Consider the following 23,466-nt stretch of genomic DNA (forward strand, 5'->3'; position numbering starts at 1 on the left):
AATGTTCTCTAGTTTTCCCCCTGCGGTAAACACCACTGAATTAAAGCTTGAATGTTTGTGTTTTTGTTTTTTTGTTCACTGTGTTTAATTCAGCACAACTAATAGGAAGATGTGGGGAGAACAGCTTCAGAAAGCTCTTTCCAGGACACATCGATACATTCTGTTGTCATCGGCACAGCTTGTTGGTGTTTGCCTTTTCATCTTTGTACGACCTTATCATGCCCCCTTCATCAGGTACATGGTGTTGCTGTGTTTACAAATGATGCCCCTGACATGACACTGGGAGCAAATATGGGCCATTTCCTAGAAATTCTAATTTTTCAAAATAAGTGGAAATTTGCGAATGAATAGTTATTAAAAAGAAGTTCACAACCTTTTTTTTAAATCCTAGGTTAAATCAACTGGAATAAATGGCAGCTGTGGTTCCTTTTCACCAGAGGGGAACAAAATATCTGCTACATGCTGCAGAATATATTCTCAGGATCATTTAACATAAATTAGTTGTGATTTTTGCAGCAGGTCTCTAGTCTTCTGGATACAGCATTAGAGAGTATCCTTTATAGTTTAACTCCCCACCCCCAAATGCAGGCCATTTCATATGCATCCTAGGCATGTAGGTGACACGGCACAAGCCCAAGCCCAGAATTTCCTGCTTTCTTCCTTTCTATGCATTGTGTTCTATATGAATCAGGGCCCTGTCTACATAGGCTCATGGTTTCCATCTCATGCCCTGCAGTAGGTATATAACTTGCACCCCTGTGAACAAGCACTTAGGCATAGAACCTAATTCCCTACCTTTGCTCCCCTAGTACTGTCAGTACATTTTAAAAAAACCTAATCACATGAGCCACTAACATCATCATGACCCCTCTCAGCATCACTGGCCCTGAGCATGTTGACTGTACTGGTGAGCACTGACATGGCTGCCATCCTTCAGACATTATCACTGGGAGCAACCTTGGCACGGTGGTTTTCATTCCATTATTGGTTAAACATACTAGGCTGCAGGCAGAGTATTTTTTAAATAAATCTGGGATTATGAAAATTCATAAGTATGTGTGTCTGTAGAATGTTATAAATACAGCAGTGATTTCTTTTTAGCTTCCTCTCTTTCTGTCCAGAGATGTTGCAGTGGACACAGTGAAGACAGGAATGGGCGGAAAGGCTGGGAATAAAGGAGCAGTGGCCATCCGTTTCCAGATTCACAGCACCAGCTTATGTTTCGTCTGCAGTCACTTAACAGCTGGCCAGTCCCAGGTGAAAGAGCGAAATGAGGACTATAAAGAGATCACGCAGAAACTGAACTTTCCAATGGTAAGGCTTTTGAGAGGCTTCTATAATGGCTGCAGAAACTTTAATTATCAGATAATGTTCATATATTAGATATAAAAATGGCCTGATTTTATTCTGTGAAGGTGTGTGCTTGGATTGGATGATGAAATTTCCAGCCGCTCTGAGCCTGGCTTTGGCCAGGAAGAACAGGGTAACAAATGGAAATAATAAATTAAAAAAGTAGCACTCAGAGGTACAGTGAAGTCCCACTACTATTGCTTTGCGTGTGTTTGAAATGTAGTTCTGTTTCTTCTGAACAGGGAAGAAGCATGTTTTCCCATGACTATGTCTTCTGGTGTGGCGACTTTAACTATCGCATTGATCTGACTTACGAAGAAGTATTTTATTTTCTCAAACGACAAGATTGGAAGACCCTTTTGGGATTCGATCAACTGCAGCAGCAGAAATCCGATGGAAAAGTAAGGGTAGTGGTGCTGTTTGTTTTTACTTTAAAACAGACGTGTCCAGAAGACCTTGTGTCATTTAAACTGAAGGAATGTCTTCTCAGAACTAGTAACCCAGAAGCCCGTGGGCACAAAGAGGCGTACGTGTGCTGTTTAAATTTATATCCAGCCTTCCTCTTGAAGTAGAGCTTAGGCCAGGTTTCATAGATATGAATGAAACCTAAATAAAATAATAATGTAACTTTAAAAAGTGCTCCTAACAGTTCCTTGCTGAGAAACAAGAGCCTCATTTTAAGTATGCGGATATTTAAACATTAATTATTTATTTTTCAATCACTTCTACCTCACCCTTCTACCAAATAGTGCTGTGAAGGCAGCTAACCATAATCTAAAAACAGCAGCAGTAATAAAAACAACACAGATGGCAAAATTATAATAAAAAGGTCCTGACTATCAAATAACAGTAATAAAAGTGGCAATGAAATATCCAAGCCAGTAGAAAACAAACACCAAACAATCTAAAAACAAAAAGATTACAACCAACTATGTGCTGTAACTGAGGCTATCGTATTTTGGTCACGTCATGAGATGACAAGAGTCACTGGAAAAGACAGTCATGTTAGGAAAAGTTGAGGGCAGCAGGAAAAGAGGAAGACCCAACAAGAGATGGATTGACTCAATAAAGGAAGCCACAACCTTCGATTTGCAGGATCTGAGCAAGGCTGTCAAAGATAGGACATTTTGGAGGACTTTCATTCATAGGGTCGCCATGAGTCAGAAGCGACTTGACGGCACTTAACACACGCGCACGCACACATGTTCTGTAAAAACCAATAAACACAGATTCAGCAGTAAAGCTCAATAAAAGTAGTTGTGCTTCACCAACTCATTGTGGCTTGTCTGTCTGTTTGAGTAGCTTACAGAAAGGTTACCGTCAGCAAAAGCTGGCTGACTGAAGGCAAAAGCTTAAGCACATGCAGTGTGGCCGTAGTGGATCAGGGCAAGTGTGTGTGTGTGTTTGCATCCATTGCAAAGATATTATAATAAGCAAAGAATCAGTATATTTCTGTCACTAGGCTAAGCCATCATTATCTTTCATTTCTTTCATAGATTTTTAAGGATTTTCATGAAGGAACTATTAATTTTGGTCCGACATATAAATATGACGTTGGTTCTGAGGCTTATGATACAAGTGATAAATGTAGAACACCAGCCTGGACTGACAGAGTACTTTGGTGGAGGAAGAGACTTCCTACTGATAAAACAGGTCAGTAAGAGCTTTATGTTTTTTATATTCGAAAAACTATGGGTCATAAAAGTTCCAGGGGAAGAAGGGTGTTTAATGGCTCAATTCTGAACACTCTTGGGACCAGGGATTGTGGGTAGAACTAGCTGTTATGCTCGACCTGAGGCATTTGGAGAGCCTCTGTGAGGACCAGGCATCACGTCAAAATCTCCAGGTGGGCTAATCGCAGGTTGGAGGGGTTGATTTCTACCCAGGAAATGACATAGAAATATTAATTCCTCCTGCCTCAGCTCTGTGACTCCAGTCCAGATTGGGCCACTTCCACCTGCTTTTACTATTAAAGTATGTATTGGGAGCCTGATCATAAGCAATAACTAGACTGTAAGCCTTGAGAGGGAGAATTTGAAGTTCAACTCACCTAACGAAAATCACTGGGTAGCCATGTGCTGGTCACTATCTCTCAGCTGCCCTAGCCTAGTTCATAGAATTGTTATGAGATTAAAGTGCTTCTCTTAGCTTCTTAGAGGAAGGGCAAGATGCAGATACTTGGTTGTTATGATGTGCACACAGAAAGTTCTCTGTGCCCACCAAGGTTGGTTCAAACAAGGAGCTGTCCCATTAAATTCAGTGTTGAGAATAGCTATGTGTATACATCCTTCTGCATGTAGAGTTAGGCAAATTGAGCAGTGTCTGTTTACACAGAGAGGTTTGTGTGCAAATTGGCACCTCGAGGGGCTTTTCATCACAGTGAGAGTCTAGAGATTCTAGCCATTGTTCTGTGTCTAATTGGCCTCAGAGTACTCTTTTCTTGTACTTTCACTAGATTTACTCATTTGCTTAAATAGGTGCCAGTTTAGCATCTCCTGCTCCCACTAGCCTTGATTAAATAATCCACAAAAAGCCTGTTCCTACATCTGCTGAGTCAAATAACAGAATGGGAAAGCCCTCTTGGTTCCCTTTGTGGAACAGTGAACCAAAACTTGGCATACTCATATTTGAGTCATTACATGAAAGCACTGTCATAAAGGAATTCTTATTTCCATCATAATTGTCTTTCATTTTATTGCCTGAATAATGGCATCATGCATTATAGTACATCTTAGTATGTTGTGTTCTTCCTGACTTTTCAGTATCACATAAGATATATAAGCTATTATGCAAGTAAAATGAGTGAGGACACAATGTTTTCTTGACAGTTTGCCTTAACACGCTGAATCTGAACTTTATTATTTCTTTACAAAGCTGGAGAGATCAGTCTGCTAGACACTGATTTTAATGTGGAAACCAAAATCAGACCTATTTGGTCCCCTGGTGCCTTAATGTATTATGGAAGAGCTGAGCTCCAGGCAAGCGATCACAGGTAACGCCATCTAAAGTGGAGCATACTCCTTTTGAAACAGTGGTGATGTTGTTGTCTTGGCTTATCCTCACCCTTTTCTGCACTGTTGCACAACAACGGAGAATGGTATACCACCATAGCTTGGTGGTAGGGCACATGTTTTATCTGTAGAAGGTTCCAACACATAGTTTGCAAAACCAAGCAATGGAAATTAACATGCTATGTGGGTCTGAGTGGTTTTTAAATAGCTCATACTGTGCATCTAATTTTTAATGGCATATCAACATGTGTTCCTTCTCCCTCATTCTAGATCTCCCCTACCATCACCACTACCTTGTTTCTTACCCCGCCTTAACTACTACTTTCTCTGGATAAAATGCAGGCCTGTTTTAGCGATTGTGGAAGTGGAAGTCCAAGAGGTCAACACAGCTGCCCGGGAGCGTGTTTTCCAGGAAGTATCTTCCTTCCAAGGACCCCTGGATGCCACTGTAGTAGTGACTTTGCTGACACCATCCCCTGAAGAGATAGATGAATTTCCTGAGGACTTGCGCACTGAACTTATGCAGATATTTGAGAGTTACGGCATTGTTGTGCTTGTTAGGTAAAGATTATTTAAATTTAAAACTAATCAAAATTAAATTAGTGCTTTTATATGCTTTGGAAATCTGGTCATATTTCTCATGTGCATGTGACTGAGGAAATGGCCCAAGAGAGGTAGAAATGTCCACCTGAGCGCTGTTAATAAACTCGACAGATTGCCCTGAAGTAGCACCCTGAAGCAGTAAATCAAAGTGCCCCTTGTTTGTGCATTTTTAAAATGACATCTCTTGTATTCTGAATGTATTTCTGAATTCTTGGTATTGAATTAACTTATCCCTAATTCAAATTTAGGAGCCCCGTGGCACAGAGTGGTAAGCTGCAGTACGGCAGTCCAAGCTCTACTCACGACCTGAATTCAATCCCAACAGAAGTCGGTTTTAGGTAGCCGGCTCAAGGTTGACTCAGCCTTCCATCCTTCCGAGGTTGGTAAAATGAGTACCCAGCTTGCTAGGAGTAAAGGGAAGATGACTGGGGAAGGCACTGGCAAACCACCTCGTAAACAAAGTCTGCCTAGTAAACGTTGGGATGTGACGTCACCCCATGGGTCAGGAATGACCGCGTGCTTGCACAGGGGACCTTTACCTTTTAATTCAAATTTAATAGTAATAGGGAATATGATACTATTACATTGAAGAAAGCTGATGGGAAGAAAGTAGATTCCTTTTAAATGTGGTGTTGGAGGAGAGTGTTACGGATACCGTGGACTGCCAAAAAATAACAAATCAGTGGGTTATAGATCAAATCAAGCCTGAACTGACCCTAGAAGCTAAAATGACTCAACTGAGGCTATCGTATTTTGGTCCCATTATGAGAAGACAAGAGTCACTGGAAAAGACAGTCATGCTAGGAGAAGTTGACAGCAGCAGGAAAAGAGGAAGACCCAACAAGAGATGGATTGAATCAATAAAGGAAGCCGCAGCCCTCAATTTGCAAGATCTGAACAAGGCTGTCAAAGATAAGACATTCTGAAGGACTGATTTATAGGGTCGCCATGAGTGACACACCGTTCAAATTAGGGCAAAACTCTGATGATAGGCTTGGACAAAACTCTGATGACAGGCTTTGATGTAATCTCACATGTACTTTTCTATGGATGCCATTTATTCAATCATATCTAGATTGTATTTGTATTTATATTTATTAATCTGTTTAAAAATTGTCATACATTTATCTGACACACACACAAGGCAACCATCCCGGTTTGTCCCAGAATTCTTCCACCTCCAAGTTCTTTACTCTTAAACTTAGTACTTCTGATTGTCATCAGAATCTAGCTCAGCTCTGTGTGTCATAATAACCAAACCTCAAAATGTGCTCAAGGGGAGATAATCTATATTAATTGTCCCTAAATTGTCCTTTGGAACTCCACCTTAGGCCTTCTGAGCCCTTTTCACAGTGCTCACTTTGACTTTCAGCAAACCTTATATTCAGTTTAAGATACAGGTTCAACAACCACATTCGATTTTAACTTCCTGTGTTCTAGGAATGCAGGGAAACTATTGATGAGAGGCAGAAGGAAAGGCACTTTGTCGTCCTTTTAAAAAGCTCAGGTGGTCCAAGAATATTGGTGAATTTTAAAGAGGGTATATGTAACTAGCTTTTGCTTACATAAAACAGCTGGTCAGTGGAAGGGGGGGGAGGAGATGGAGGGTGGCTTTGAACATGATACAGGAAATGGCAAAGAGATTTATTCTTTTTGTGCTTTCTGTGATTGCCAAAGTAGTGACTCAAGCATCTCGCTGTCAGTGACACATGTAAGCTGTACTCTCATATGAAATGTATGCATAGGGTCATGGTAGAAATGTGCATGTTCCCAATTTTGTTATTAACACGAGGAGCATAAAAAAAGAGGTCTGGTCTGTATTGCTTCTCGCTATTTCTGTGTAATGATGGCCAAATCTGCCCTTCTTAAAGAAACTGTGCTGTGGTTAATATTTATTTCAGTGCATCACTTATTGAGACCAGCATAGAGAACAGCATTATTGATCCAGAATTATCACAATGAGAAGCTTAACTACTACCTGTCTAAAAACCTTTGAAGGCAATTATTCTGTGTGCAAAGATGCAGAAAATAATAGGCAGCTGATTTACTATCTCTTCTTTGCCTTTATTCTTATTAGGATCATTGGAGGTCAAATGCTGGTAACTTTTTCAGAAAGCAGGTCTGCTCTTCATGTTCTTGATGTAGATGGTGTCAAGGTAAAAAAATAACCCACTGTGCTCATTTAAACACCTGTCATGGATAATGCTTAACATATTAGCTAGATTGTCAGAGAAAGTTGTTCTTTTATCATTCTCATTGATTTCACTGAAAGTCTGACCTTTTGCCAGTCGTCATTCCAAATATAGGGATGACATTTCCCTGAACCTGAGCTTGTATCTTTCAGGTTGACCAATACTTTGGACCTGAACTAATATGTAGGGGTCAGTCTGGGTTCCCCTGAATTGATTCTGATTCTGCCAATCCAGTGTCAAGAGTGGGGGAACTTGCCTCCACAGGGCAAGAAGCACCTCCCTGGGGGAGGTTTCAGATTGGAAAAATAGCACGGGGATGGAGGAGAAATAGTATGGAGATGGGGGAAGGCTGAAGCCCCTTCTCCCCGTGCTGCAGTCCTGATCCAAATCTGGGTCCTGTGTGCTTGGAAAAAAGTTCTCCCACTCCTGACCGCCTGAGTCAAAGTCAGGTCAGAGGAACCCAGACCCTACATGTGACAAATCAGAATAGGTAGTTTGGCCCTTGGCGTCAGCTGTACAAGGTTGGTCTGAAAATCACTAGCTGATAGACAGTCTTGACTGCTCAAGCACCAAGGACTGCTGTGACACTTTAAAGGTCGACACATTTATTGAGACTTGAGCTTTTGTAGGCATGAGCCCACTTCTCAGATCCGCACGCCACATTAAGAAAACGAATGAATCTTTGATGCGGCACAATGGAAACAGAGCAAGTTTTATAGAAGCACCCCCAGTATTTACCCCCATGCTCAAAAAGTCTCCAGAAAACAATTCATGCAGCACAAGGAGCTGCAGCAAGGCAGGTGAAGTAGCTGACATTCACCATGCACACTTGCATTCATGCTTGTTTGAGCTTTGGCTCTTCTGGTGGAGTATGCTCCACTCACTGAAGAGTGAGGGGAATGAATTCAGTGGATTTCTTCTTCTGGTGGCAGCCCCCCCTCCCCTGTGTATTCTACAGAGAGTTCCTCAACCCTCAGCAGCAGTTTTTCAAGGGCTGGAGGAGGCTGTTGGTAGGATGATTACAAAATCAAGCTAGATCAGATTTTGCTGTTGAATCAGCCCCTCCCCCAAGACTGTTCACTGGATTTATTCCTCACTAAAACATCTCCAAAAACAGTTTTCTAAGTGTTCCTTAAAATGCACCATTGCCATCTAAAGATCACAATTACAGAAGATTTTTTATGTGCCAGAATTTCTTCATAGAAAAAATATCTCAACAACAGAATATTTCTTAGAGATTAAAATGTGCTCTAAGTGCTAATGAGGTTTTTAGATTGCAATGACATATTCTTATATCAGTTAGCGCTAAGAAATAATATTGTACTTTAAGAAGCAATCCTGGCATTTAGAGGTGATTTTGATTGGGGAAGCAGCCTGAATAGCCTTGAGTAGTCCAATCTTGTCAGATCTTGGAACCTAAGTAGGGTTGGCCTTGGTTAGTACTTGGATGGGAGACCATCTAGGAAGATGTGGTTGCTATGCAGAGGAAGGCAATGGAAAACCACCTCTGCTCATCTCTTAGTCTGAAAACCCCATGGTTTTGGGATTACTGTGAGTCGGTTGCAAATTGATGGCATGCAATTACTGTCATCTTGATTGGGGAAAGGGCAGTTGGGCAGGGATAGCCTCCCCACACACAGCACGGCAGTTCATCCAATTTGGTACCCTTCATGATTTCTTTTAAGGGAAGATTAAAATGGCAGGAAATCTGATCATAGATCTCTCATATTATGTGTAGTTTGGCCTTTAGATGCAATTATCATGTGTATTTGATATCTTAGGACGGATTTCAAAGCATGTAAAATACCTTTAACTTCAATGCCAGACAGCCAGCAGTTCTAGCTACTCTCTTTAGGGTACTTAATTGCTGGGTTTTTATCTTCATTTTCTGAAGATTGTCATCTTGCATTCTGTTGATGCCTGGATCTCATTTATGCAGAGTGATGTGATTACCTAAGGGAAAAATAATAAATTCTTTCTCATGATACAGATTAAAGGCAAGACGGTGAAGATCTGGCCTAAAACCAAAGACTGGCTTAAGGGTCTTCAGGAGGAAATTGCTAGGAAACGAGACAGCGTTGCTCCTATGTCACCCACAGCAAACTCCTGCCTACTAGAGGAAAATTTTGATTTCTCAAGTTTTGATTATGAATCAGAAGGTGTGTGACACAAACTGTAGATTAAGCTATGAGCTTTCAGTTTCTGGTCAGGTACCCTCTCTGTATTGTTTCCTTTTTTTTGTTTCCAAAATATCAACAAGACTTTATTAAATTCCATAATTTTAGTTACTAACCTCCATATGGCTTCAGATTATTTCATATATATTTGAAACAAAGGTCCATAATTTACTCTGTACTTCCTATACTGGGACATGCTGTCATAGACAGAACCCCTCAGGTACATGAATTGGGGTTCTCTGGGTTCTCCTCATATTGGACTGAAGATCTCCTGAATTTTGGAAGGAGCTTGTTGAATAGCATGCTGGGCAGCTCTGATGCATGTGTGGAAGCTCTGTGCTTCTCTTATTTATAGATCATTATCTGGGCAGCTGCTAATCCTTTCAACGGTGCTCTCTTTGTAATAATACCATGGATCTCTTCTAAACATGTCCCTTTCTGTTTAGGAGGAAAAGGGCAGCGAATGAATTCTTCCATTCCTATTTACTGACTACTGTCATATCTTTTGGTTTAGGTGATATTCTAGATGATGAAGATGATTATTTAGATGACATTACATCAGCAGTGGAAGATTTGCTGGATGGGCCTGAATATTTGATGATGGCATCTATGGTCCATGCAAACAAATCTCCTCACCTTGTTGGAAGAAAGCTTCAGCCAAACAAAGGTAACCTTTGTAGCTACTTAAAAAGATGGTGGGAAATGTAACAGTGGCCCACTCAGAGCAGAGGCTTCTGGGATATACCTTCCTATACAAAGAATCTATATATAGAAAGCAATAAGCCCAAGCATTGTGTGCTTACAAGTGTGTGTGCCCATGCATTTTATAAACTTGGCTTGTTAATGTTACCATTGTCTTGTTTTATCTAAATAATTTGAAACATGCTCTTTGTCACTTTTGCCTGCATGTAACACAGGACTTCAGTTGTAATCACAATCTGACTTTTTAACACTTGATTGGGCCTTCCATCGGGCAACAAATAATGGTTGGGGAATCACTTTCTCTGCATTTTAGACATCATGATAAACTCTGGTGTCTACAGTGTGGCTTGATTAAACACTCTCTAGTTGGGATGTCTGGATGCAGAGGGTCCAACGAAGCACGTTTTGTCAGTTGGTAGAAAGCTGGAATTTCCAGTTAGGGTTTGTAGGTAGTTTGTTAACCAAAGTTAGTACTAATTGTAGTTGGTTGTGACTTCTGAATTCACAAACCACAGTTAGTTCGGTGATGCTGCCTCTTGCAGTCACCTAGCCATGGAGATGGCAGTATAGGGAAGATGTCTTCCCTCCTGGGCAGTGGAAGTAGGCACAAAACTGAATAGCAAGGGTTTATACACAAGCTAGGATTTGTTACTTATATCTGGTAAACGAACCAGAGCTTGTTGCACAAGACATATTTTAAACAAACCACAGTTTATCATAACATCTGAATGCAACCTTTATCTCTGGGAGCTGTATTATTTATTTTAAACTGACCTATGGAGACACTAAAAATGGACTTGTGCATGTGGTCCCATTTAGCTGCCATCAGCTGTCAAGAGCTAATCCAAGCTGATTCAATGTGTGGGCAACAGATTTCACATGACTGGCTTGCCATAGGCTGGAGCCTGTCTGCCTGTCTGTAAATACAGTTAGTTTCTCCAGCTTGCGTATCGCTGCATGTACTGGATATGCATATAATGCACACTCAATCCTTTTCAGAAAGTTCTGTGGGGTTGTGTATTCCAAGCAAGCCCTGTGACCCAAACACTACACCATAGAATGCTCTGAGTGACTGAATTTTTGAAACATTTGTCCAGTGCTTGGATAAATTGTCCTCTTCTTTGCAGCCTGGACTTTCCCTGTGATTGTTTTCCCCTATTAGGAATAATAGGAAGCAGTGGTGGAGGAAACAGCTGATGCTTGGTGGCTTGAGTGTATGTCACTGAAAGTTTGGGAATAGTGTTGCCAGGTCTCCTGGAATTATAACTGATCTCCAGACTACAGACATCAGTTCCACTGAAGGAAATGGCTGCTTTGGAGGGCGAACTGTATGGCATTATACTCCGCTGAGGTCCCTTCCCTCCCCAAACCCCACTCTCACCAAGCCTCCCTCCCAAATCTCCAGGAATGTCCCAACCCAGATTTAGCAACCCCATTGGGGAAGCTTTTTCCTGAGGCAAGTACATGCTTGTGCCTCATTGTATTCATTTCCCAGCTTCACTTCTTTTGCTAGTAAATGGCTAATTTTAGTGTTGTAGATTTCATTCTGTCTTGCTTTCTCGTACATATGTAATTATTTTGACATATACCCTAGATGATGCCGACCTGGCTGAGCTAAAACAAGAGCTAGAAGGAAGTGGAGAATTTCGCCACCGTTCCCCAAGCAGGTCTTTTTCTGTCCCTGGTAGGCCTCAGCCACCACAGCGACCACCTCCTCCAGGTGAGAGTCCATGTTTGGTCTAACAGTAGGGTTGCCAACTGCGGGTTAGGAAATTCCTAGAGATTTGGGGTGGAGTCTGGGGAGGGTAGAGTTTGGGGAGGGAGCTCAGCAGGGATGTGGTGCCATAGAGTTCATCCTCCGAAATTGCCATAGTCTTCAAGGGAATTGAAGTTTGGAGTAAAGCTGTTAATATAGTAAAAAACGAACCGAAAAAATGAAAATTCTGTAAAATTCAGGTTTGGGTTTACTGAGTCCGCAAAATCCGGGAGGTTGGAAAAGCCGAATTTGCCATTCCTGAAAAAGTATCCGGATACATTGTATCTCTATGGAGGCTCGGGGCGAACTTTCCTACCATTTAAAGCCCGGCTTCTCCATTGAGATAGATTACGAAGATCACACTAAAGCATCTGAACACAGCCACTTTGCCAATGCTTTTCAATGGAGGAGGATGGGGGCAACCCAGACCCCATAACTCCAGACCCCCTGACCCAATCTTTACCAAACTTGGGGGTTCTTGCAAGGAGCATCCCTTCTAGCTACCCTGAAAATTTGGGACTTCTACCTGCAAAAATGCTTCCAGGAACCATGGAAAGACGCGAAAAGCCCCCATAGGGTTTAAATGGCCGAATTTAAAGCCGAATTCCTACCTTTGCCGGTATAGGAAATTCGGCATTTGGGTTTTCCTGGAGGGGGGGGAGGGCCAATAAACCCGAATTTTACTGAATTTTTTTCCCAACAGCCCTAGTTTGGAGAGCAGTTGTAATTCTAGGAGATCTCCAGCCCCCACCTGGAGGCTGGCAACCCTATCTAATGTACCTTCTCTGGACTGAAAACAAATCTGTGGGAACCCTTTAAACTGTGGCTCCAAATATATTTACATAGAAAGAGGCAGGACTACGTGAGCTCAGCCATCTTTCCCATTTCTGGTATCTTTGCAGCCATGAGGCCAAGATGCTTAAATCTTAGTTTCTCATGAGACTGACTATTGTATCCAGTGCTACATTCTCTACTCCTGAGGAAGGCTCTTTTTTGACTTGAACCATCTGCCATTTTGCTAGCATATTATGTTAGTTGCCAGAATCTTTTGAGTAAAACTGAATGGGGGAGGGAGAGTAAAATTCAGCAGCACGTAATCAACAGCATTTAGTGCAAATGTTTGAACAGTAAAGGTTCTGCATGCACAGAATAAGGAATCGGGTTGTTCACCTCGTCATTCCCTATGTGAGAAACAGTAGAGTGCATTGACTCCACTTCCCCCTCAGCCACCTGCGCCCAAGTTCTGTTAAGCTGAGTGAGGCAGGGTCAGCAGAAGCAAAGCTAAATGATGACTTGGCAGCTGGAGCATATATGGGGGCTGATTTTGCATCCACCCCATGCAGCTCCTTCACCCACATTAAGTACAAGCCTAGCCCACCCTCTCTGCCGGCACCAGCCACAGGTGCAAACAGAATGTTTTTCTTGTCAGTCTACTCCTATTAGAGTTCACCAGGCTCTGCCCTGCTGACTTTTTCCATGCTCCACACCATCCAGATACCACAATATGGAATCAAAAGTTGGCAGTGCTGCCATATTGGGCTGTAGGGCTTTCACTCTTACATATGTATACACAGTGTGTCTGACAGCAATTCACTGTCTTTCCCTGCAGCTGGATTATCTGTTAAAAAATCCACATCAGATGGTTTCATTTCTTCAGGAGGCCACTCCCTGTCCTCCATCTTGCAAACGGCAAAGCTCCTTCCAGGAGCACCACAGCAACCAGTGAGTAGTTCGGCATAATTTTTCAAAAAACATAAGTGAAAAAAATAACAGTGTGCCAAAGTGTCACCAATACATAATTGGATTTATAACTTAATAATGGAAGAGACATGCTAAGTGGCTGTTACCCTATCGCTCCCCGTGAAAACTGCCGAAGATCAGGAAATTCTCCTGAACAAAATGTCATGTGTTGTGAGGGGGTGGTAGGTGGAGAGAGAGTTGCAGGAATTGGGCAAAATCTACAACCTAGAGCCCCCTTGCTCTTATTCAGGTAGAGCAAACTCAGCACCAGGCTTGCTTCCCTTGTGTGGAGTGAGGGGAGCACAATTTCTCTGGGAGATAATGATTAATGGTAAAGTACTGTATAAATTATAACATAATACTGCTGGTGTTACCACAGATAGCAAAATCATCCACAGGCAACTTTCTCATCTGGTAATTCTTGAAACATGGAAAGCAATGTTTATAAGTCCTCCCTTTCAACCACTACCTGTGTCTAGCAACAAGCCACTTACATTTCTTAAACTCATATCCCTAGTGATACTCTCAAAATGGCTTGTCAGAATATTAAAAACCATACCAAAAATGATGAACATTCTAAAACTCTTAAGAATCTTTATCAGCACACATACAGAGAAATCCGTTGCCTCTCATCCAGAGGAAAAGAAAGCTCCTAAAAAAGTCTGTCTTCATAATTTCCTGAATGTCAGAAGCAAGGTGGCCAGACTTCGCTGGACCTAGAGTTCCAGAGGTATGGTGCCATACCTTTTTAACTCAAGAGTTCCTACCACCCTCCACAACCTCTCTCCCACAGGTGCAGGGTTACAGGTAGGTCAGGCAGTCACACGTCTTCCAGGCCCCCTTTAATAGTTGTCCCTCACTCAGATACTGCACCATTCTGTTGGGGTTGGGGACTCACTTTCATTCACACACTGCCACCATTTATTCCTAACCTATAGGAATAAATGGTGGCAGTGTGAATGAAAGTTTTCAACTCCCCAACCCCAATAGCACTGTGCAGTATCTGAGTGTAGTATATACAGAGAGCTTGTGTGTGTTTCTTTCCCTAAGACAACCATCCCACAGGGTTAAACAAACAAGGAGTTAACATTTATTTATGGTTTGAGCATAACATTGAAGAAAGTCAGGTAGAGGTTACAAAATTTCTTTTCGATTGAACTTTTTAATTGTTTCCCTATTCCAGCATTTGGGATCCTTTGTTACAAATTGACTCTTTTCAGTTAGCTTGAAGCTGCTCTTCCCACAGCTTCACTCAGCCAGACCCTCCTCCAACTCCCCAACTGCTGTCTTCAACTGACCTTCTCACTAACATTCCATCAGCTCCCATGGGTTGTTCTTAGGAAGAGGTGGGATCTTACCTGTCCATCACAGCTGTGGATTTAGCTGCCACTGACAAACCTTGGCTGGTGGCACCAGCCTCAACACGATTGGGGTTAGAGGAAGTATATGAGAGAAAGCACTCTTTCATGTGGAAGAGATTAATTTACTTAATGGTTCATGATCAGTAGCAAAAAGTTAGAGGAAGTATATGAAAGAAAGCACTCTTTCATGTGGAAGAGATTAATTTACTTAATGGTTCATGATCAGTAGCAAAAAGCCAGTCACTGTGGGACATTAATAAGATTACTCTCCTCTTTGTACCTCACTTTAGAGAGTGGCAGGATATTATACTTGCCCTGTATTTTACTTTCTTTTGGGCTCATTCTCTCCCCCCCTCCTTTTTTTTTAATCCTTGTAAGCCAAAATCACGAACTGGAATTAGTAAGCCGTATAATGTCAAGCAGATCAAAACTACCACCCCACAGGAGGCCGAGGAAGCCATTCGATGCCTAATGCAAGCAAAAGGAGGTAAACTGAGCTGAGCTTTCTGCTGAGAACTTTGATATCCTTTCATAAGTATGGCAGACAGAACAAATGTCTCTTTCTGGAGCCCTCATCAAATTTTAATATGGATATTCTTGTGTCCTGTGAAGTGTAACATGGGAAGCAAACTGTCAGTTTGCAGAACAGGAGCCCTTCTCTTCTGTGTCATGCTGAACTGTTTCTCTGTTTTCCATGAGACTTCATTAAGTTGACGCAACCGTTGCTAAAGGAGTTCATTGCAATATCATTCTTCTTAAGCTATAGAAATAATAAAGTGCTAAGTGAAAATGGTCTCTTTTTTTGTAAAGCTGATTTAAATTTTCTTGCATTACAGAAGTGCTACTATACCTCTGTGATTCTTAAAACTGTGGTTTGCAGTGTTTGCAATTGGTCTGCAAGAAATCAGAATCATTCGTCATATATTCTGATGTATTTGTACAGAACACACCGACTGGGGGTGTTGTTTAGGTTGTAGATTGTTTCCTGTCACTAAGGCAGTTGTCAGTTAATCTAAGTTCTGCTGTTCAGGGCCAGGTTTTACACTGCAGTTTACAAAGGTGAGTCCAGGAGGAAATGTACAAGTTGCTTACTACATGGTTCACCTGCCTCAGGCGGGGAGTCTCTAGCTGCCTGTGACTGCCATCACTATGTGGAGATTCTGTATACAGTGAGCACTCCACAACTTTAAATGTTTTCTGAAAATCTGAAGCTTGGTACTGCCAAAGCTCCATAGGAATGGATCTGATTGGTGCCTGGATGGGAAACCACTAGGAGCCATATATAAACCACTCGTGAGTGTTCTGCGGAGAGAGCAACATAGAAGTGTGAGTACTATACATAGTGGATAGTTTCTAGCTTTCTAGAAGTTCCACCTTGTGATGGCATTTTAAGTGGCTTTCCAGGTGACAGACATAAAAAGATGTGGCGGTCTTTGAAAGAAGAAGCAATCCACAGTAATTAAAGTTCAAGAATCTCTGTTTTTCCATAGTCTCCAGATTTGTAGAAGTAGCTGAGCTCTGGAAAGATGAGATGTATTTTGTTCATTCACAGCCCGTCATTTGTTAGGTTGCTTCACACATTACTTTTGTTTCCCAGTCATATGGCACTCATACCATAGTGCAAAAGCCAGATGCAATTCAAGACTTCTGAAAGGATCCAACACGCTTTAGCTCTTTGACCATCACATGAACAACTAACCTGTCTTAGGCCATTTTTGCATGGTAATTAGCAATGTGTTCCAGGTTGAATTGCCCCACATATTTTTTTGTTGAATTTTGCACGCTGAACCGTCATTGTGACTGCGAAGCTGGCGCAGACCTGCTTCGCATTACAAAAGAGCCCACTTAACGCGACCTTTTGTGTTTGCTCCTCTGGCTGCTGCAATAACCAGAGGGTACCATGCAAAACAACAGCAGCTATGCACATGCTAATGGCTATGCAAACGAATGAAGGAGCAGGCGAGTGGGGGGTGGGTGGAATTTCTCCTTTTGCGTCCGGACCGTGAATAGGCATTTTTAAAGTCGCATTTTAAAAAAGAGCTTTGAACGAGCATCAAAATTGACCATGCATAAATGGCCTTAGTTTCTTGGTGGCTGAGAAGCTGCATGCATATTGGACCATTCCAGAAGATCACACTTCACATGGTCACTCACTGCTGGGCAAGTACAGAGTCAGTCATTGCATGATGAGCGAAAGTAACGTCATGAGTAGCAACAATTAGCCACAACTAGAGATGAAGTGTCAGACGGGTGTTGCCCCTGAAGCAGATCTTGTTTTGAGGCTGAATATCTAGCTGGCTGCCATTGTCAGAACTGTTAAGTACAGCTTTCCTCTTGGACAGACCAACCTGTGAGGCTGGGAGACCTGACCTGCCAGTTTCCACACATTCAGCCTCTAAAAGGGACATTTTTTTCCTCCAGGCCTGTTGCCAACTATATGCTTTGGGGTTGAGTCTGCTGAGTTCCCCATGTCTTCAGAATTGAGCCACCGTAATAAGACTGATGGGGAGATTAAATTATTTGTATTGGCATCTTCATTTTCAGAGCATGGCTGAATATTTTCTTGCTGTAGAAATGTAGTTCTTATTTAAATCTGACTGTTCATTACATTTTTGGTTTTGATTTTCTTGAAGGAAACAGGAGAGCCCACATTTATTTTAGGTTTTTTCCCCCTCAATGTTTGTTTACTTAATTAGAATTTTTTAAATCCTGTAGTATTTTTGTTGAAAAACCTTATTCTAAAAGCATCTTCTAATTTAAATAATTAAGTAATGACCATTTAAGTCAGAACAACTTTTGTTGAAATTCATTATCACAGATTACCAATGCAGTGCTGACCAGTTTTGTAACGTTCTTACCTTTGATATTTTGAGCCAAGATGGTATTGCTCTTAGTCACAATATATTTAAACGTTATTCAGAATAACAGTATTTGAGAAAAGCTATGCATTCTATATGCTAGATATTTTCCAAAAGGTGTAGTGGTTAAGAGCATGGTGTAGTGGTTAAGAGCAGTGGATTGTGATCTGGAGAACCGGGTTTGATTCCCCACTCCTACACATGAGCGGTAGACTCTAATCAGGTGAACCGGGTTTGTTTCCCCACTCTTACACATGACGCCTGCTGATTGACCTTGGGTTAGTCACAGCTCTCTTAGAGCTCTCTCAGCCCCACCTACCTCACAAGGTTTCTGTTATGGGGAGAGGAAGGGAAGGTGATTTGAGACTCCTTAAAGGTAGAGAAAATCCAGGTATAGAAAGCAACTCCTACTACTACTACTACTACTATTTTTTCTACTTTTCTCATTTCAGCAACACCAGAGGAAGCTCTGGCACCCACTCCTGTAAGAACACAAGTCCTCACTAAACCTGAAACCTTCCCCAATGTTACAAAGCTAGCACCACTTCACAGCCTGCAGTCGACTCCAGTGTTTGTTCCTCATCGGCCTCCACCCAAAGTTCCCACTGCTAAGAAGCCGGTACCCTTGCAAAAGGCCGGAGGGAAGCTTGGACATGTAAGTACCACACTTTATCTTATCTAGCAGTATACACAGGAGCCCCTTAATGCAGGCTGTTAACACCCAGATGGCCTTTTTCTGGTCTGCTTATTCAATAGAAAGGTATCAGGTGTGAAATTTGCGGGCTTTTAATGCAACACTCTCACTGAGATGAGTAATTAGGTACTGAGTTTTTTTCTCTCAAGAGATACTATTGTTACATTTTAAAATATGTAGGAAGGGAGCAAAACCATAATGCAAGTGAATCCATCAGGCTTCCACTAAGATTTATACACCAGTTCCACATGTATGTTAAGCAAACTATCCCTCTGACAGCAGGTGATGCAACATTGAAGGGAGTATCTTATGCTTTAAATCCCTGCGGTCTTTAAAAAAATCCATCAGGCTCACATCTTTCACACTGCATGTACTTCAAAGCACAGTTATTCAAGGAAACTCAAGGAAATGCAACTTTTGTGCTTGGAATTATGCAGATTGAGGGAATGTGGGATGATTGACTTATATGTGCTTAAATTGCATGGGCTAAACTATATTTAAATTTTTGTGGCCCTCTAAAGGTTTTTTTTTTTTTGCAGCAGCAGCAGCAGGTGTTATGGGGGCTAGAAGAGAGGTGTGGGTACTTGAGGGGAATAGAGGTGGTATAAATCTGGGGAAAGGAACAAATAACTATGCAAAGCAGATGGTTCTGTTCTCAAAACACTAGAGAGCTTTTTGCACATTTTAAACAGATCTTTTTATTACTAAGGGTTAGAAATGTGCTAATCTTTGGGGGGGAAATTGAAGGGGAGGTTTTTTTTAGAAATCTCAAATGATACCAGCTTTTGACATGGCATGAGCAGAATCACAGAAGGCTAACAGCTCTCACAATAGCATGCCAGTGTTGCTTGGCCAGGCTTGAGGCAAACTTTCATTGTGTGTTTCTTGCTTGTTTTCCTGCCCTTAGCGAGGTGTTGGTGGAATAGCAGTTGACTGAGATTTTGTCATCTTTTTTTTCTCAGTCCCCCTCTCCAGAAGAACAGTTTGAAAAGTCTGTGGGTCACTTCTTCGCACTGCCAGAACCTTGCCTTGAATCAAGAGCCATTACCAGTTCTACAAGGGCAGCCCCTGTTCCTAAGCCAAGAACCACGCAGCCTGGCAAAACCTCTGAGAGGAGGAGCAGTGAAAGGCAGCCGGCCCTGCACCTGTTAGAGGATGGTTCTCTTTTTCCGCCTCAGGATTCTGTCTTCGCCCCGAGAGTTCCACCCAGAAGAAAGAAATCTGCCCCCCCTGATTTTCACCTCCAGGTTCTCCAGAGCAGTGACAGCTTGTTCCTGAAGGGTTTAACGTTCAATTCCAACAACAACAATCCCTCAGAACATTGTTCTGTAACACAAGATTCAGGAGCTCTTCCTCTCTGTCCCAGAGAGTCGTGTTTTCCTGCAGCAGCCCTTATTGCCAGCCCAGTTGACGATGGTGCTAAGCTCTTGAGGCCGACTGCTTCAGAGCTGGATGCGGGCCTGCAGGCTCCTCTTCCCGTGAATATCCATCAGCCAGGGCAGCTCTTAAACAATGATTTCCTTACAGGAAACCCCTGCCTGTTAAGCCTTGAGGAAGACTTTGTCCCTCATCAGTCAACCGCGTCACCATTGCCTATCAGCCCAACACATACACTAAAAGATCTGAAACTCTCCAGTCTAACAGATTTCAGTCACTGGGTTACATTTGGTGAGGATGGCAACAGCAATAATACATCTCAGGAGCTCACTGAACCACTTGCCTTCAAGCAAAAGCAAAAAGCCTGTGCGGACTCAGGCTCTGATTTACAGCTTTGAGCCTAATCTTTTTTTTTTCTTCCCTTGCTTTTCCTAAACAAAACACAACAACAAAACAAGATCTTTCCAATCAGCAAGAAACTATTATTGGTACTCCCTGATTTCTTCTGTGGAACTATAGAAAATACAGGGGTATAAAGATTCCCTCTAAATATTTGTATAAAATCTTCTACCCCCTTGCATAGTAGGTGCTTACTATTAAACCATGTGATCTCATCCCTTAACTGGAGGGGAAATGCATTGACCAGTTGGGTTTTGTTTGTTTCTGATTCTTTCACAACCTTCATACTTGATAACTTCTGCACTCTACAGGAAATCCAGTTTTAAAATAATAGGTTTGGTCCAGTAATGATCTTTTATTTTACCAAGACCTGAAAAGGAGAGAGAACATTTGGGCTTATGGGCAGCAGCAGATGAAAAGGTGGAGTTGATGGTAGTGGTTCCTAAATTGGCTTTAGAACTGCTGCCACAATGAAGGGTGTTGGTAACAGCAGAGATTGTATTTCACATGGCAAACCTGAGTAACGATGCAGCTAATAGAAAGAACATGGTCTTTCTGAAGACGAGTGCTGTGGTAATGTATTGATTGCAGAATTTAATCACTTAGTGATTCTTAATGTTGTTCTTAATAGTACAAATGGAAAAGCCTATAGCACGTATTTGGAAGTATCCTTTTTTATACTGAGGTTGTAAATAATAAATTTCTTTTATAAGAAGCAGGACTTAGTTTATTCCTTCTTAGGTGGACTCTAATCTGGAGAACCGAGTTTGATTCCCCACTCCTCCACATGAGCGGCTGATTATAATCTGGTGAACCGGGTTCATTTCCACACTCCTACACATGAAGCCTCCTGGGTGACCTTGGGCTAGTCACAGCCCTCTTCGAGCTCTCTAGCCCCACCTACCTCACAGGGTGTCTGTTGTGGGGAGGGAAAGGGAAGTTGATTGTAAGCCGGTTTGATGCTTCCTTAAGTGGTAGAGAAAGTCAGCATATAAAAACCAACTCTTCTTCTAGGTTATCACTAAAGATAAAGGTTCAGATGTATCACTTATTCTGTCTTGCTTCTATTCATCAATCAAATGCACAGAAGATGAGTGCCGATGGTAGCCATTTGCTGTTTTGCACAGATGTGCTCCTCACTATCCATGACTTTAGGCAGAACACAAAACTACAAAGAGAGCTTACAGTGTTAGTGGCACATCTCACTGTACCCTCCCTATTCACAAAAAGAGTCTCATATAAGAATTCTATCTAGTCCAACATTCCGTTTTTAACCGTGGCTGATAGGATCATTTCAGGAAGTTTCCAAGCAGAGCATGAAGGTCATAACAGATTATTATGGGAATGAGTTACTCCGCCTCCTCAATCATCTGACTGGCACTGTCAAAGTTGCAAGCACTCACCAAATATTGGGCAAGAAGACAGAATGCCCATGGCCTTGCACAGGTAGTCCACTGCTATACATCTCTCTCTGGAGGGGGTTTTGTATAGAAATGTTCTCCTTCCTACTTTCATCCTATTACTTCCATGTCTGATGTTCAGCATCAGCACAAATGAAAGATTAAATTAGTAGAAATGACATTCTTGCCTCTTACTGAATATATTACACAATACTTAACCCTTCTACCTTCAAAGAAATCAAAGTGTCATTGGATATTTGCAGTTGCATTTCAACATAAAAGACAAATGGGCTAAATTTAAAAAAAGGTTTATTGCTAGTGCCAATATTCTCTGCGACAAAAGATAATTTAACAGCTTTGTGACAGCTCATTTGCATGATAATAAAAGCATTAGAAGGAAAGCTAATTTAAGTGGATTTATAAATTGCTAACAAAAGTTGTTTTTATTACTCCACTTGAATAAGGGTAGTATCTTGCCTTTACCATTATAGCCTCGAGGGGACTGACTGGTAAGCTGCCTCATTAAAACATAAAGCACCCTCCGTGTAATCAATTTCTGCTCATGTCACTCAGTTTTAACAAATCAAAGCCGCAGCAAGACAGCTGAGCCAATTCATATGTTGTACATTTTTACAAAATTAATTGCTAGAATTATAGAAACCTCTTCTTTAAAAATATCTTTACACTTACTGTTACAATAATAATGGGGGGACACCAAATTTATACTTGTGCAAGACTTCAGGACCTTTTCCCATCAAGGCACATTAACCCACCATAACCACATTCAATGTTTGCCCATAGCATCAGCTTGCATGTATGAATCCATTTTTAAGCCCCCGTGTTGTTATCAAACATGCTCCACTTAATAGCCCCTCCCACATTAAGATTTTTCCAATTTTATTTGAAAACCATACATACTGCAAAGGACAGTTCATTATTGCATAAATAATATTACAATATAAACCAGAGCACAGTTTACAAACTTACATGCTTTGAAGGGTTGTATAACAGCATCAACTTTACGCATAAATGTAACATTTCCAAATAAGGTAATACATTAGCGGGTTACAGATCAACTTTTGCCCACAAAGGGCTTCTGTTTGACAAAATGTTCATTTTTTTAATCTCACTTTTGATGTATTTTGTGTTTCTGTTAAATAGACTGGCTTAATGCAGGTTTTATGCATACCAGGGCTAAGGAAACTCAAACAATCATTTGGTGTAATGTCTGAACAAAAACCATGGAGTGCTATCAGCCAGCAGGCCAGAGAAATAAGTTTATGCTAACTTGGTTTGACGTGCCATTTGACATGACAAACCATAGTTAGTGGTCATTTGTTTTGCTTCAGAGGCTGTTGCACCCACAGCTGGGGAAACTATAACAATAGAAACCAAAAGCCAAAAAGCAATTCTTTACCATAATTTTGTTTGGTTGTTTGTTTTGAAAACTGAAACCTTGCTTAGTACTATCCGTAGCTTGGTGTGATGAACCCAACTGAGGGTTAATCTTGGGATTGTGCTAAATCCTTGGCCATTAACACACGGCTCCTTTGTGCCTCTAAAGGCGCACGCTTTTTTATATCGGGAACTCCAAAATCTAACGCATGGCGCAAAAAAGTGCCCAGCAGGAGCTGCCTCTCTTCTTTGCTCCTCCACCTCGCCGTCCCCGGGTGGAGGCAAGGGGAGGCCGACGGCGAGTGAAGGCTGCAGCAGCCGGTGAAAAGAGCTGCCGCCACTGCTCTTCACTCCTCCACCTCGCCGTCCACAGGTGGAGGTGAGGGGCAACTGGAGGCACAGGAGAGGGGATGAGAGAGCGCGAAGTGGGGGAAAGTGCCGTCACTGATGC

General features: G+C 41.8%; 1 protein-coding gene across 1 annotated transcript in view; it reads left to right on the forward strand.

The window, feature by feature from the left end:
- Nucleotides 1-20,219, forward strand: part of SYNJ2 (synaptojanin 2) — an 81,462-nt gene extending 61,243 nt beyond the window's left edge. Inside the window, exons 14-27 of the mRNA XM_056853602.1 lie at nt 94-234; nt 1,122-1,314; nt 1,593-1,751; nt 2,847-3,003; nt 4,225-4,342; nt 4,704-4,922; nt 7,042-7,120; nt 9,147-9,315; nt 9,848-10,000; nt 11,630-11,755; nt 13,401-13,513; nt 15,271-15,379; nt 18,203-18,405; nt 19,407-20,219. Of these exons, the coding sequence (XP_056709580.1) occupies nt 94-234; nt 1,122-1,314; nt 1,593-1,751; nt 2,847-3,003; nt 4,225-4,342; nt 4,704-4,922; nt 7,042-7,120; nt 9,147-9,315; nt 9,848-10,000; nt 11,630-11,755; nt 13,401-13,513; nt 15,271-15,379; nt 18,203-18,405; nt 19,407-20,219 (2,752 nt within the window). The remainder of the gene's footprint in view (nt 1-93; nt 235-1,121; nt 1,315-1,592; nt 1,752-2,846; nt 3,004-4,224; nt 4,343-4,703; nt 4,923-7,041; nt 7,121-9,146; nt 9,316-9,847; nt 10,001-11,629; nt 11,756-13,400; nt 13,514-15,270; nt 15,380-18,202; nt 18,406-19,406) is intronic.
- The last annotated feature ends 3,247 nt before the right edge of the window (nt 20,220-23,466 follow it).

Source organism: Euleptes europaea, chromosome 7 (assembly GCF_029931775.1).
Source record: "Euleptes europaea isolate rEulEur1 chromosome 7, rEulEur1.hap1, whole genome shotgun sequence".
Taxonomy (NCBI): Eukaryota; Metazoa; Chordata; class Lepidosauria; order Squamata; family Sphaerodactylidae; genus Euleptes; species Euleptes europaea.